The sequence below is a fragment of the Anser brachyrhynchus genome, assembly GCF_964034855.1.
Source record: "Anser brachyrhynchus genome assembly, chromosome: 12".
Taxonomy (NCBI): domain Eukaryota; kingdom Metazoa; phylum Chordata; class Aves; order Anseriformes; family Anatidae; genus Anser; species Anser brachyrhynchus.
The window spans coordinates 18721355-18737265 of NC_137707.1; the positions used below are offsets into that span (position 1 = coordinate 18721355).

Consider the following 15911-nt stretch of genomic DNA (forward strand, 5'->3'; position numbering starts at 1 on the left):
GGGCAGCTCATTTGCCTAGCACAGAGCATGTGAAATACTCAACTGGCACAATGCAGTACAAATATTTACTAAATATTTACTAAATATTTACTAAAATCAGTTTCTAGTTTTTACCTTGAGTGGGAGAGCACATCTTGAACAATTAATCTCTATTGTGCCCTGGTATGCAATGCCTCTACCAGAATATGTTCAGCACAGTTCTGTCATCAAGCCATGGACGCACATGTAGATGGTTTTAGACAGTAAACCAGTGAAAGCGTATCCTATTTTGTTGTGCTGAGCACAGGAGAAATAAAAGGTGTCACCAGGCCCAGGATCCTGCAACAAAAGTGACCTGTTTAAACAGGTTTTTTTTTTTTTAATGTGTTCAGCCATAATCAGCTCAGAAAGGCACTTGAACAGTTTACTATGGCACTTTCAGCATCTTGCCTAAATAGCGAAGCTGACATCTTTGGCAAGTGCCAAAGCAGCAGCTGGTAGCCATGAATGTTTTTGCTGCGCAGAAAAGCAGCAAGCTGTTTCTCATGGTACTCAAAGCTGTAGGCTCCTGAGCAGTACTGTCAAGGTCTCTCATAGGAAAAGTATTTGTGCTTTTGTGCCCCACGCAAGGCTGTCAGTGCCATCACAGCTTTGGCGATATGCTGCTTCTGTCACCAGCAAATCCGTGTGTTCACAGAAACAAAGGACTGCCTCATGTGATCTCTGTTAGCGTGTTGTGTTGATAAAGTGGTCACATTCTGCTTTTCACCCACTCGTTTAAGCAGTTCTTCAGTTTCTTTGTTTCTTTGCAGTTGAGAGCGATGAGTTTAGAAGGATGCACATGAAAATAGTGCATGGAAAGAAATTTTCAATGAGGTCACTTTGCTTTTCCACCAGATGAGGAAGAGGTTAAGGACAACCATTCAGGCTTGCTGAGAATGCGGATCTCTAGTAAAAGGTAGAGATTCTCAAATATTCATCCGACAGTTTATACCAGGAATGTCATAATGTTTTTCAAATACATTATTTTCCAACTAGTTTGTTTTTGTTTTTGTTTTTGTTTTTCCCCACAGTTCACTAGATGGAAAAAAAATAAAAAGTCTGTTTGTGGGGAGGATTTTCTTCTGTTAAAAGTATTTACACTGATATAAAGAGCATAGCAATATTAATATGTCATTGTTCTCATCCTGATTTCATTTTCTATCTGCTTTGCCCTGATGTGAATGACTGTTCAATGTTTAGGACAATGGAAACTGGCTCTATTTGTGTGTTGTGTGCTTTTAAAAATTTCCTGTATGTGGGCTCGCCTGCCCATATGGTGTGTTACCAGAACAGTACTTTATGGGTTTGGAAGTTTGTCAAGTGCTCACAGAAAATAGCTAGGTTTGAGCTCCTTTGCTGTCTGAATTCTTACTCTTCTATTTAACAGTTGGTTTATACACCTAAAATACTTAATTTTGCCATGGACACGATTAATACTTCAGAGGACATGGGAACAATCGATGCTTTTTGTAATTGCACTGTTGAGGTCTGCCTTTCCACCTTAGCATGAAGTCCACTGCAGCGTATCAGCGAGTCAAAGCCTCCAGAGATGTTCGGTCTACTCTGAGTGGCACGCTGACTGCCACTTAATATTGTCTCAGGGTACCTGGGGTCTTTTGTCATGGAATTGCCATGCCCAAACTCCAAAGGAGGGTATCCTAAGGGAGGAAAGAGACCCGTGGATTGAGGAGGCTCTGCAAATGAAGTCGAGATTAAAGAGGATCAACAGCTTGCCTTTCTTCTCTGAATCTCATAGAAAATGTCACCATTCCAATGGCAGTCCTGTGTTGTGGCATATTCTTGAATATATTCTTTTTTATATATATATATTATTTTCCCAGAAGTATTTGAGTATATTTATAGATAAATTCTATCAAAATAACATGACGATACAGGTACGTTTAATTGTTCCTTCGCATGTGTCTGTTTGTCATTACAAAGCTGAAAAGACACAGCTGCAGAATGGAACAAAAAAAATGTAATCTGCTTGAGGTGGATGAGAAGCACCATTCATGAAAACTTCTGATTAAATTAGAGCTGGTAACTGTCTTTGTTTTTTAAAAAAAGGTCTTTTAAAAGGTCTTTGTTTAAAAAAAGGAAAAGAAAAAGGAGAAAAAAAGAGAGGTAGTTACAAGCCTCCTGCAGAGTGGGCAGAGGGGAGATAACTACAGGATTTCCAAAACTCTTACTAATCAGTGACAGTGAAAGGAGGTGAAAGATGTGCAAATCCTGCTCCCCTGACAGGGTCTGCCATGTCCTGGCAGAAGCCTGCAAGGGACTGGTGATGCTGCACAAAGGCATTTGCAAACTCCCTGGAATACTTTTTGCTCCTGAAGTATGCAATTTAAACATGCAACTTTTCTATACCCAACTGCTGCATAACAGCACAGAATTTGTATGCTGTCAGGTAAATCTGAACAGTTAACGTATGGGCTAATTAGAATGGATCTGTGATATAATGAACTTCTAAGGAGGTCACGGCTAGAAAACTACAAGAAATACAAGTTTTTTCTTCTTTGCCTGGGAGTCATTATCTATTTTAGTTCCTCTTTATTGAAATGTGAATCATGTGAGTCCTACCTTTGATTTATTTTTTTTATCTGTGCTTTGACTTCATAGGTTATACAAAACACAGCAGAGGAGAGCCATGAGACTATATATCAAGTATTATAGTGCATTAGAGTAATCACTTTTTCCTCTAACACATTAGATGTTGTCATCAAGTTTTATGAGTAAAGGTGTTATTTTTCTCAGAATCTCCTAAAACTATTCATCTTAATTAGCAGTAATATAAGCTTCTTCATAAAGTTAGAAAACATATTATTACAAAGAAATTTTGTGGTAAATGTACCCACTTAATATTTCTAAACAAAGTGATATGAAACTTTTTTTTACAGCTCAGAAAGCTTTGTGCATTAAAAAAAATAATTAAAAAACACAACATTTTGCAACTATTGTAGTAGAGTTAAAAGTCATGGTACTTTCCCCTTAAGGAACAAGGTGGTGAGCTCTGGTTTGTAATTCACAGGATAACTGCTCCCAGCGCTTTTGATGCCCATCCACCTTCTGGGCAGAGCCCCGTAACTGCTGATGCTGTGGCTGCGTCCCGGGTACGTGATTAGTAGTTGTTCTCTTTGTTCTCCTTACTGTGATGTGACATGTTTTCCTACAGTCCCGTGTGAAACTGTAAGTACTTTTTGTCTTTTGACCCTGATCCAAAAAAGCTTTTTAACTGGGGGTCAGACTCCCACTGACCTCAGCAAATGCAAAATGGATTGTGTTATAGAATGCCACAATTTGAAAAGAAAAACAATACAAAGAGATAATCCAGCTGTCGATGGCCAACCCTAGGAACAGATTTGTTAAAGATGAGCTCAGCTGCCATCCACCAAACTTACAAGGTAAAAGAAAATATGGGCTAAATAGTCCTCGTTCCCTGAGGTACGCATGACGGAAAGCCAGGACACCGATTCACAAGTGGCAGCTCCCCAGCAAGCTGGCGCTGGTGCTGAGAACGTTGTTCCACACAGTGTTATTTCTAGTCCCAGTGTTTTGCTCCCTTTTCTTTTTTTTTAAAGGGGTTGATGAATAGAAGACCCTGAATGAAGTGGTTCAGCATTTGTTTTCTGATGTGGCAAACAACAAACGTTGCACTGTCGTAGCTGTGTTCAAGGCCTCCTTATTCATCAGCAGCCTTAAACTAGCTGTGTCCTGTCATTATGAAACACTATAGATATTTTTTTTCATCAGTCACAAAGTGGAATTTGACAAGAGAAGTGCTTGGAGAACAAGCATTAAGAGACATCTTGTACATTTGAATAGGGCATTTATAGATTATTTTTATCATTGGGCCAAAAAGCTTACCCTTTAAAAATTCTGAGTGCTATTCCCAACAGCAGTGTTACCTTTGCAAGATTTGCCTTCAACTGAGCTTAACCCCTTCACCCCTAACTTCTTTCTGGCCCCATGCTGGGTGCTGTGTGGCTTCTTACATTTAAAAAAGTAAAGACATCCTGCGGTGCTGATCTTCTGAAGACAAGGAGCCAGTTCAGCACTCTGGGACCCCAGACTGTCCTGCCCTGCCCTGGCTGCTACGAGGCAGGAGTCAGCAGAAGCAGGGCTCTGAGCTAGCTCTCTTTCACCTATCGTGTCCCGTGGGGAGTAGCTCCCATGCAGCATGGCTCTGGCTATGCACAGCTGCTTCACAGTCGTCTGAGCACCCTGCACTTCCATGTGCTGTTTAACTGGTGATCCAGTTGAACTAGCATGTTTTTACCTGTGTTTTGCCATCTTATCATGTGAAAAGATGAATAGTTGAACTTTCTGAGGGTCATGCATATAGAATTATTTTCCCCCACTAACATATTATTTTCCAGTGTTGGATTAAGTATGTGCATTTGAGTGTCAAAATATGTACCTCAAGTTCTGTTAAAGTGAGAAAATGTGGTGTGTTTATACAGTAAAGCTTCATAGCTTTGTGCAGGTGGTGATTACTCTATACGGAGCCTGGGCAAGAGAGGTTACAGTAAATGCTGGCATTTACGGAGAAGCAGTTTGTCCATTATGTCACTCGGTCCAACAGCTTCATCTGAATTTTGTTGCCCTTTACTTATAGACTGATCCTGATATTTGAAACACAATGAGTACTATACTGCTCAGGTGTCCAGAATTTGAAACAAAATCCATTATAACTGCTATAGGCAGGGGGTTTTATGGTCATGAGGCACCAATGACAGTGGCAAGGGACAGCATCAGGAACTTTCAGCTAATGTTTGTTCGCAGACATTTCTACACAGTCTTAAAATAACAGTAATTGGTACAGAAAAAGCAGGTACAGCACGATCTCTGCCACTACAGGGAAGCAACTATACAGATAGATATGTAATGTCAGGAATAGCGAAAATGAGATGTGATACAAAAATGCAAGTCATACTTTTAGATGGAAGATGGTTGGTTTTGCTGCACTGGCTTCTAATGACAATTTCTTCACAGGATGCTTCGGAAGTGATGGATTGAGGCACACACGTAATGACCTGTTCCAGTCAGAAACTGAGACAGCCTCAAAAGGAGTTGCCGACCAGATCTATAGAGTGAGACATGTGAGTGTATACAAGAGCAGCGCTAGCACATTTTGCATGTCTGTCTTCCTGCCAAAACAAGAACAAAAAGTCAGGACTGCACATTTTGGAGGATTAATCATCTGAGATTTTTCTTTAATTTATTACCAACAGAAATAATGTTCACTTTGTTTCTATTTTACAGGGAAACCCACATAACCTTTAAAAGGTATAAATAAAATTAAGTCCACATAGGCTGTGGGTCTGTGCAGCAGCTGTTCACATTACGCTATATTTTATCTGCATATGTTTAATCTTTTTTTTTTTTTTTTCCTGAGCAACTGTCTCAATCTATCAAAATATTTGTAAATTGATTCAGTTTCTGGTGAAATTTGCTCTCACCAGCACAACAGAGAGACAGGGAAGACTTAAGCCCAGTGGGAAGGAAAATAAAATAAAAAACAAAACAAAACAAAATTGTTTTCCATTCCAGGTCGAACAGCTCAGTCCTAAGGCATTTGCCATGAAGACTGTGTGAAGCCAGTACTCTCACTTAGCAGCTACCTCATTTCTGGGAGATGTTTCATTTCATCAGACAGCTTTCTCCACAACTGAACAAGCACAAACAAAATGGTAGGTGATGAAGGACAGTTGTGCATTTCAGTAGAGGAGGAATTCACTTGGAGAGGAGGGATATTTGAGGACTGTTCCTGTTTTAACTCCTAACTTACCATGTCCTTATCTTGTTTTCCTCCTCTGTGTAATGGGTTAATGCTTCATTCCTGTATTTCTGTAGTCAGAGGGTGTCTGGGAGGCAGCTGTGTGACAATTTACTACCATAATGAAACAGGTAGGCTGGTAACCACATCCCATCACTTATCCAGCAAATTGTGTCTGCATTAGTCCAGCCTCCTTGTAATTGACCCTGAGCTGACAGGTATGGGAGGAAGACCACTTAAGCCTTCCAAATCCATCACTGCCTTTCTTGTGAGATAACACAGATTCCTGTGATAGACTCATCACGCAAGGAGGAGTGACGTTAAGTCCTGAGAAAATGGCAGTGGGGGCAGATACCATCATGACACATAACCGCTCTTCAGAGCTATCCTGAAGGAAATAAGTTTGTTAAAATCTTGGGATGTGGCATCATTTTCAGGGATGAAAACATGCAGACATGCAGATATGGCAGCATTGCCCACCAATATGCTCACACAGGCTAGTCTATCTTCAGCTTCTGTGCCTGCAGTCATATGAAAGCTGTGCACCTGAAGTTGTAGAAATCCACATGCTTTGATTGCACCCGGAATAAAATAAGCCTTGCAGCTCAGATCAATATATTGAACTTTAACTCTGCCTATAAAACAGAAAATCCAGATGTCAAGTCTATTTTTAAACTGTAGCAACAAAAGTGAGTTTGATGTGTTTGATAAAGCAAGTTTTCTGTGTGTGCCGGACTACCTGAGGCCTCACAGAAGGGTTTGCAGGGTGAAAGAGCTGGCTGGGCTGCTTGTGTAACTCGGTGAGTGTTTCAGCCTGGGCAGGAGCTGCTGGTAGAGTGACCGGAGCAAAGAATCATTGCTTTATGCACAGACAGTACCAAGCATTGACTGATCTGAATGTTTGTCATTATTTTGAGCTCATTCTTCATCCTAAATTAGGTTACAGGTAAGCCACAAGCTTGTTACAAAGCAGAACAGTAGGCAACCACGCTGACTCAGCTGAAACTGTTGTGTATGTGTGCCAGCTGGGACCACTGATGCTCCTGTTGTGCCCAACTATAGCTTAAGGAAGGCACTGGGGAGGTGGTGCTGCCCAGCAGGCACTGCTCCCTGCTGGCAGATGGGCAAGGACTTTCCCAGTGCCTGTGCTCTTAGACCAAGGCCTACAGTCACATTCATTTTGCTTTGATCACTGATGGAAAGGAGAAGTGGGGGAAGCACTCTCAAAGTACTTGTTTCAGCTGCAAGACACAGCCCTACCACCACCTAGCTGAGATAAATGCACCCCTGCAATTCCCAGACTTTTGTCCTGCCACATATGACCTAGGCTAGGAAATGCACATTTCTTCAGATGTGATTTTTCTTGCCATCAAGATTCCTTGTCATGTTCCTACAGCTCCCAGGAAAGTTAAAATCATCTTGTGCAATTTATGCCAGAACCATGCAGTCTGTTGATGTCAGAGCTGTGTGTGGGGACTTCAGTATAAGCGAGAATCATACCGCTGATTATTTCACTTATGGCTCCTTTGACGTTCAGGACTTCATCTATACTGGTTAAGTGGCCAGATGTCCTAAAGTTGTTGCATACAGCTGGACAATAAACTGTCTGCTACAGAGAAATGGCAAAGGCCTCCCTGCTTTATTAGGATAAAACTGGCAGTTTTATTGGCTGGCTTTTTGCCTTGATCATATTTACAGTGTTAGAGTCAACCTATTTAAATCATCTCAGTAGTGAGCTGGATACTCTGTAAAAGCAGTTCTGGTTCCAGCCTGAAGAATAGGTAGCTGTTTAATAGAAACAGAGGAATAATTATTTTTCATATTAAAATGTGGATATATGACAGTTCATCGCAGCAGCTGACAGCTTGTTTTGCTGCAGGCAAAATACCTCTTTGATAAAGTACACTGCCAAAATGAACCCAGCTAGTTTGAGAAACACACACTAGCAAATCAGTATTTTTGCTACCTGTGTATGAGATGTGGTTTTATGTGTTAATACATAAAAGAACCTACTACAGGTGTTGTTATAAACAGAAGTTAAAACAAAATGCAACAAGGCCAGGAGCAAGTATCAGTCTGCATCAAACGAATCAAGTAGCTGATAAATGAAGGATGCCTGTGGCCCTGACTGCAGGGCTGGTTCTCAAGCTGTGGTCTGTGGGACACTGCTGCTCTGTAAGACATCAGAAGGTCTTCTGTCAAACAGCTGTGAAGGGAAGAAAAACCCTTTTTCAAAAAGCCTCCACGCATTCCCACAGGTTGCAAGCGAGGTGTGTGCATGTGCGTGCATGGCATCATCACTGTATGTATTTTAATCGGTCGCAAGCGGGTGTGCTGCTGGGGCGCAGCGTGACAGCCGCCCGCCTCAGTGGTTGCCTTAGCACACACATCACAGGGAGCTTTTGGTGGTGGTTGGGATTGTTTTTTTCCTTTACTGGTTTTATTCTTTCCCACTACTGCAGAGAAAGTCGGGGTTTCAGAAGCGCGGCGCGGGGAAATGTCACATAAATATTGCTGAGCCGGGAGAGCAGCGGGAGCTCCGCAGGGCAGAGCAGAGCAGGCTGCGGGCTGCGCCGGCCTGGGGGAACCCACAGCGACCCCAAAGCGAAGTGGGGCGGGCTCCTCTTGCTGCGGGTACCGGCACGCTGCGGGGATCCGAAGCGAACCCAAGCTGCTGTGCCGCCGAGGGGCAGCAGGTGGCGATGGCGCTGCACCACGGCACGGCTCGGCACGGCTGGGCACGGCTGGGCACGGCTGGGCACGGCTGGGCACGGCTGGGCACGGCTGGGCACGGCTGGGCACGGCTGGGCACGGCTGGGCACGGCTCGGCACGGCTCGGCACGGCTCGGCACGGCGGGGAGCCCGGGCTTCTCCCGCTTTGAAGGCTGCGTGCTGTACTGGAGGAGCAGAGCGGGGCTCCTTCTTTTCCCCGGCTATTGCAGTAAGGGAGAAGAAAATGGTAAATATGGATAAATTCTACTCGTGAAGGCACAAACAACCCGAGCTATAAGTCTTGTGGTCGCAGCAGTACTGTAGGAGCTAAGGAATACCGATTTCACTCGGAGCCAGACAAGGGAAAGGAGCCTGGTTTAACAGTCCAGCCTGAGCCCCTGGCTTAAAGAGATTTTATGAAAGCAGTGCAAACATTTGCTAGCCGAAGTTATGAAAACCTCTTCAAAGCTTTGGAGCAAACGGTGCTGTAACTGCCCTTTACCTGTTTAAAGTTTGATTTAGAAAGTTATTTTCGTACAGTTTGTGAGAGAAAGCTCTACATCCATGGAAGCTTGCTGGATGCGTTACCAGGTCTGTGCGAAGGTGAGGGGAGACCCACAAATGTCTCCATCCTCACCTGCCTGGGAGAGTACTGGAGATGCACTTAAACATGCATGATGACAGGCAGAGCTAAAGCAGAATATAACTCGAATAGTTTCAGAAGAGAAGACACGTTTGTAAAGAAACAGACATATCTGGGTACTCAGCAAACTAAAGAAATGTTTAGCAAACATTTTCTTTTCTTTTCTTTTTTTTTTTTTTTTAAGTTTAGGAAACTAGAGGAAGTATGCCAGCAAATTAAATGGGCTGATATGGATGGACACAATGCAGCTTATTTCAGATTCTCTCTGCTGCATTGGAAATCCATCCTGATCCAATTGTATCAGTCCATTAGCTCATCCTACTTATTAGGCTTGCACAACCAAACCCTTAACCGATGTCAGTTGTTATACCTCAACTGACTTCAGCAAGCAATGGCAGCATATACAGGCAGTCTTTCCCTATACATCCCCCTCCATCCCTTCCAACTCCTTGACCTTTCCTGGGAAGCCCTCCTTTGTTCAGCCAATTCTTGTCTTATAATGGTTTAACATCCTCTTTGGTCTCATGAAGTGCGCGCTGTTCTTAGCCCTGGAGGTTGCTTTCCAATAGTCAGCCTTCTAGTTATTTCTTTAAGACCTCTTGCCGGTATTTTTTTCTGCTTAGGTACTTAAGAATCTCTCTCTAATTCAGTTCTCTATATTCTAGTAGGTGACCTAAAAGGAATACAACAATTTATAAACAAGCACTGTATGTTATTTCTTTGCTGCCTACAGCATATTGCTGAAAGGGCTCACATAAAAATCAGAGATTCTAATGATCATGTCATTATTTTTCATTCTGGCTTGGATAAATGTTTGTTTAGCAGCCACAAACTTCTTTGAACATATTAGACCTTTCAGTTAGGAGCATGATGTGTGTCTCTACTTGTTTGCATGCCACAGGTGCTATATTTTTGAATGGGAATAAAAGAAGTCTTGTGATTCAGCTACTTAAGTATTGACATTAGCCAGATTTTCAGAAATGCTTTTCTGCTATTTGGATGCCTCAGTGAGAGAACTACTGGTCCCTGAAAATGTGGCTGAAAATACAGGGGACCACTGAGTTGTTCTTTGCTGATTTAGGGATTTCACAATGGTATTTACTCTTTCAAAAATCTGGACCCAAGTGGATTTGTAGTGTTTTCTATGTAAAAGTCAATAGCTGCTGCTAAGTAAAAGAAAACTCTGTAAACCAGTGTCTCTGGGGAACTGCAAAGAATGAATGTGTTAACTGTCTAAGCTGCTGTGCATTAGCATGAATCCGTGGGTTAAATCATTATTTGTAATTTGAGGTTTCCTGAAAACCTTCTGAAGAGAGACCAGGAAGAAGCTGCACAATTATATTTTGTTTTGCCTAATGAGTCTGGCAAAGTAGAAGGTCACCTCAAAGTAGAATTTTTCGAAGATACCAGCGTTTCCTCATCCTATAGTGTGTGTCTGATAAAATGGCTGGAGCTCAAGATGTGTGTACTTCACTAATTGAAGGTCATATTTGCATGAATGGGTCTAACCTTAGCTGATACCTACCATTTCAATTCAACATCAGTTTTCTTACAAGGCAGAGAGATGCATTTCCTACAAGAGATACTTTTCGTAATACAGTCTCATCAAATCTAACATGGAACGGTAGATTCACATCTATGAATAATTCAATCTTCCCCATTTTAAACAAATAGAATGAACAACTAAATAGAAATAAAATCCACATACAGTAGGGAAAATGTAATAAAGTGTGTATGTGTATATGAAATATCACATAACACTTTGTACAATGAGTTAAGGATTTGTTGATCTTAGGCGATAAAGAATCAATTGGATTATAACGTGCAGCCTCGGTGAGGGTTTCCAGGATCTTAGAAATGAATGCAATGTTCATGAATATGGAAAAGGTTTCCTTGTGGGATTCAGAAATGAGGTGACAGTGCAGCAGCTGGCCAACAGGTCTGTGTGACTTTTGGATCAAGGGTATAAATATCATCCATTGCTGCAAGCACAAGGTAAATATGAGGCTTATACAATTATTTGTTAAGTTGGTTCTAGTGAGAACAAACAAACAAACAAAAAAACAACTGTTGACTCAATCCAGAAACACAATAAGCAAAAACTTTTATATTGCAGGTTATATTGCAGGCAGGGGTATATTCCTTTGAAGCTTCTGGTGCTGGTCAATGTCAGAAGCAGGACACTTGCCTCAATGATCCGTTGCTCCTAATGAGTTTAGTAGTTTCTTATGAACATAAAACTAGCATTTAGAAGGTACGTAGGTCTTTCTAAATCTATTGTACTATTGAGAAGTACTCTGAGAAGGGATGTGACTCAAGTTCACAACAGTTTCAGATTCTATTCAAGCAGTAAGAATTTTTAGTGCATTTTTAGAATATTTGGAGCTAATGGGAAACAAAATATTTTGAAATTAATCTTAGCTGATAAAATAATGATCCTAAATCAAAGTTCTCTGTAAACGTGCAAATGCCTTGCAGAATAATTGCCTAGAGTTGCTGTCTAGAAATTACAGGTAGCTATCACCACAGAGGAGCAGTTACCAGGTGTGAAAATGAGTTTGTGTATAAAATAGCTCTGGCAGGCCCCCAAACTAAAACCACCTGATTTCATGGAGCTCTATTTAGTCCTACTCCACCAGAGACCCCCATCTGAAAGTTGTCTCTTTACTGATCTGGGACGTAATGGAGGGTTAGATTAATGATAGCTGAGGTAGCAGCAAAATACAGGATCTTAGGAAGGGGATAAATTACAGCCTCCTTTGAGCGTCAGTATGTGATACTGGGAGACTTTTATGCCACAAGCTGGGTTTCTTGCAAGGACTGTAAAAATTTGTCAGGGCAATTGGAATTGCTAATTGCAGGTTTATTTCTGTACTGGAAGGAGAAGAAATTATACTAGTAAGTACAGTTAAAAATTGTTTAGCAAAAAGAATTTGTGGCCATATTGGAGAATGCTGAGCAAGGAGACAACTGTGAAGAGATGCCTCTGTTTCTGAGTAATTGGGCAGCAGGATCCCAAGGCAATTTGTTTGTTACAGAATCTTCTTCACAAAACTCTTTGCTGAAATATGTGGATTCCTGAAATGTGTCACCCTGAAAAAATCAGCATAGGGTTTCCTGCAATTTAATTTTGTACACATCAACACATTTCTTGATTACACTTCAAGCTTTCAAAAAAGATGCCAGTGTTTTCCTGCAGTAAAATTAGGACTTAAATCTTTATTCACTTGTTGTTACAGATAGCTCTGCTCTCTGTGGACAGAAGCAGACAATCTGCACATGCTTTGTTCTCTACCCACAGCCCTGGCATACACTCAGTGTCATTGTATAGACCAAGGCATTAGTTAGTGCAAACACTGGTTTCCCAAATGCTGTCAGATCAGAAAAATGGTTGACCAAGCTCTGGTGAGTTATTTTTCATTGTTGGTTTTTGTTTTGTTATTTTAATAATAGGTCAGAGGAAGAAAAGCCTCATTACAATCACAATGTATGCCATGCATAAACCCTAATTTACAACTGCAGGGGAACACTGTATTCTGGATTACCTGTCAGCTGTAGACAGCACCTATCACTCCACAGTTGCAATGAGGGAGAAACAGAAGGCTGCCTCTCTCTGCTCCCAGGTACTCCTCTTCTGCAGTGCCATGGTGAAATATTAATTACATTTATCAGAACAGGATTAAACGTGGAATGAATAATTATTTGGCACTGGGATAGATTAAAGTTCTGTCCAGGGTTTATGTATTCATTAATTACTTGTTAAATCAAAACCACACTACCGTCTTTAGAGGAGCTGTCTTTTCAGCTGTGTTGGTGCAGTGGTTTGTACAATCGATTTGGATTTCTATGGTGCTTTCTGTAACAAAACAGTTGCCACAATAATTTTTTCTTCTACCTAAGCATGGTGAAGAAATCTTTACATGTATAGTGCGTAGTTTACTTCCTTACTGATCTTACCTTTTTATTTTCTGACTTGTTTGATGCTTTGAAATGGTCATTGTCTTAAGATTTAACACAGCACATCCTTGCTAAGTTTTCACTATCACAGCAGGGATTGATTGGAATAGATTTACTTCTGCCCCTTAGCAGCAGGGGAACCTGCTCTTGAGAGAGCAGATAAGCATGAGCCTTCCCTGCTAGATGGTGCCTCCACCAACGTGTTCATATCACACCGAAGTGATATTACATAGTAAATCTGTATTCTTTACCCAGATATGACAGTAGGAGGGTCATATTTCTGATTGTTCCAAAAATAGTGCATTGACACTAGAGCTGACAAGATCTTTGAAAAACTTTGTGAAGGCTCCGCTTTGTGTTGACATTATCATATATGTAGAAATTGTGCTTGGTGGTATTTTCACTTAATTTTTATGGGGGAGATGTCAAGAGTGACTGATTAGTGCAGTGATTGTTTGGATCTGATGGCACTTTAAACCTATAGTGTGTCACAGACTGAAGGCTGTCAAGCAGGTTCAGTTTTGCCCTGTACTACCTGCCTTACTGTCTTTTTTTTTTTTTTATACAGCTGGCCATGCTATTCTTCATCATTGTTTATCATAGTAAATAACTGCTGTATTGCTCTGAATGGGAGAGCAAAGGTCTTTGTGGTCTTATGTGCCATTTATCTTGGCTGATTTTTTGTGAGTGAGGGAAACCAGCATATACGTGTATTTGTTTTCTTTGTATGGCGAATTTCTGTTTCTCCACAAAAGTCCTGTGCTCATGATGTTCAATATTTAACAAAGTGAATCAGGATATCGTTTACAACTACGTGACTGAAGGCTTGCCAACACAGCCCAGTAAATACTGATCCTTCAAGTTTTTGCTTTCTCTGCTCTGACATCAGTATACAGCAACCTCTTGGTGCTTCTATGAACATTATTGATAAGGGAACACTTTAATTCTTTTCAAAAGCATTCTTGAGAGTGCAGAATCAAGAGCTGTAGGTTTTTAGTTTTATAAGAGGTGCAGGGGTTGATTAAAAATAGATTCTGTTCAGGTCTATGTGGATGTTGCAACACGAAGAGAAAAAGAATCAGTCAAAATCCCAAGTACTTCTCGAAATGAAAAATTGAGAAAAAGGTCAAAATGAATGAACACAATTGAAAAAGATTAACCTCCTCCAAACACACCCACCCACCCACTCTCCCACCAGAGAACTCCGCTGTTTTGGACCATGCACAGCAACTGCAATGAGTCGGTTATCCTTTCAGGCAAGCCCTGAAATTCCAGGGCTTGATGAGCAATATTATGAATGTAGCACTACTGAGGGATACTAAAGAACATGTCATACTGAAGATGTGAAATACCACACTGAATCAATAAACAGGCTTCTGACTAACTGAAAGCAATGGGGCAGATTCTCGTTTGTTGCTCATTTAAATAAATCCATGAGTATCAGGAATCAAGTTGTGTGTCCCAGTGGAGCTGTGCCATGGAAGGATATTGTCCAACTTAAGTGTAGGGGACGTTGTGGGGAAACACACCTTTTCTGCAAAGCATTTGCCAGGTTTTGGAGGCTGCTGGATTTGTGAGATGTCATATTTATTAGTCAGTTCCCATTGCTCACCATCATAAATTAAAAAAATCAACACCATTTTTTGTTTCCTGGACCAACTGTGTTGTATTGGTCTAAGTAATAACATTCGTTATTTTTAAGCCAAGAGCATTTTGTTTATGTATTCTCTCCACAAGGGAAAATATACTTCTGCTATCGCTGCAAAGCACAAGGGACAGTTAAATCTAATAAGTTAATCTAGACTTCTAGAAACAAAATTAAATTTTCAAATAAAGGCAAACTGACAGCTAAGGCATAAATCTTTTATTTAAAATAGAAAATAAGCCCATTCAAATGCAATCAGAGAAGACAGATGTAGGTAGAAACAAGTAGAGATAGGATATATGGTGCATAAATTTGCTATGTCTGTATGATAGATCAAGCAGGGTGACCTTAAAAATGTTCCTAAAACATCAGCTAAAATATGAAATTTGCATATATTTAAATACTGCTTATTAATATAAGATGGACTAGAAAGAATGTTAACACTGAAAGTAAAATACAGCACAGGTATAAAGTGTACAACAGAAAGGTCACATTAGCTATCAGAGTGGCTGAAATGTAAATATTTACTAGCTTGGAGCTGGCAGTAAGTTCTATAAATGAGAAATATTACCTTCCACTGTTTAATACATCATTTCAGGTAAAACATTTAACTGAAAAAAGACCTTGATTCAGCAAAATTCATAATTAACTAAATGTTACACTTCAAACATCATCTTAGATCCAAATTACCTTAATGGACTACTCACAGATGTGATTTTCATTGAAGCAGAGGCAGGTGTCTCTAATGAAGGATGTTATCAAGATCATAGATACGGATGCTGTGAAATTTTGCCTGGTTTTGGAATGGTGAAAGGAGCTGTTTATACTCAGATTTCTCAAGTATTTTTAATTCTCTCTTTCTAGGTGCAAAGCTGTTGCAGATTGTTGGGTTTGCTTTGGCATGGTATCAGATTGCTACTTGGAAGGTGGCATTTATTGCCTGTTCAGGAGAGAGAATACAACTTTTCAAGAGGACCTAATATTAAATTATAAGGAGCTGTTTCCTTGGACAAAAAGTTGCCTGTAGCTTCTTGATTCCTGCTCTTTCACTCATTCCTCTGTCACCCTGTCCTCAGAGCAGTGCCTAAGCCACGCTGCTTCCCAGTATAGGACGTTTAAATCCAGTCCCCCCAGGTGTCTGCTGTAAGTGTCTGTCT

At 40.8% G+C, this 15911-nt stretch overlaps 1 protein-coding gene across 10 annotated transcripts in view; it reads left to right on the forward strand.

Annotated features, from left to right (window-relative positions):
- LOC308176705 (uncharacterized protein) overlaps positions 1-15911 on the forward strand; it is a 139778-nt gene that overhangs the window by 93459 nt on the left and 30408 nt on the right. For 8 of the 10 annotated variants that reach the window (XR_013938509.1, XR_013938510.1, XR_013938511.1 and 5 more), the window contains 4 exons: positions 877-937; positions 3050-3131; positions 5014-5120; positions 5572-5711. Coding sequence is in view for 2 of the 10 variants with exons in the window: in XM_080552790.1 (XP_080408916.1) it covers positions 877-937; positions 3050-3131; positions 5014-5037 (167 nt within the window). In the remaining 8 variants the exon portion in view is untranslated. Of the gene's footprint in view, positions 1-791; positions 938-3049; positions 3132-5013; positions 5121-5571; positions 5712-15911 lie in introns of all 10 variants that reach the window. The other 2 variants (XM_080552789.1, XM_080552788.1) reach the window with 1 other exon arrangement.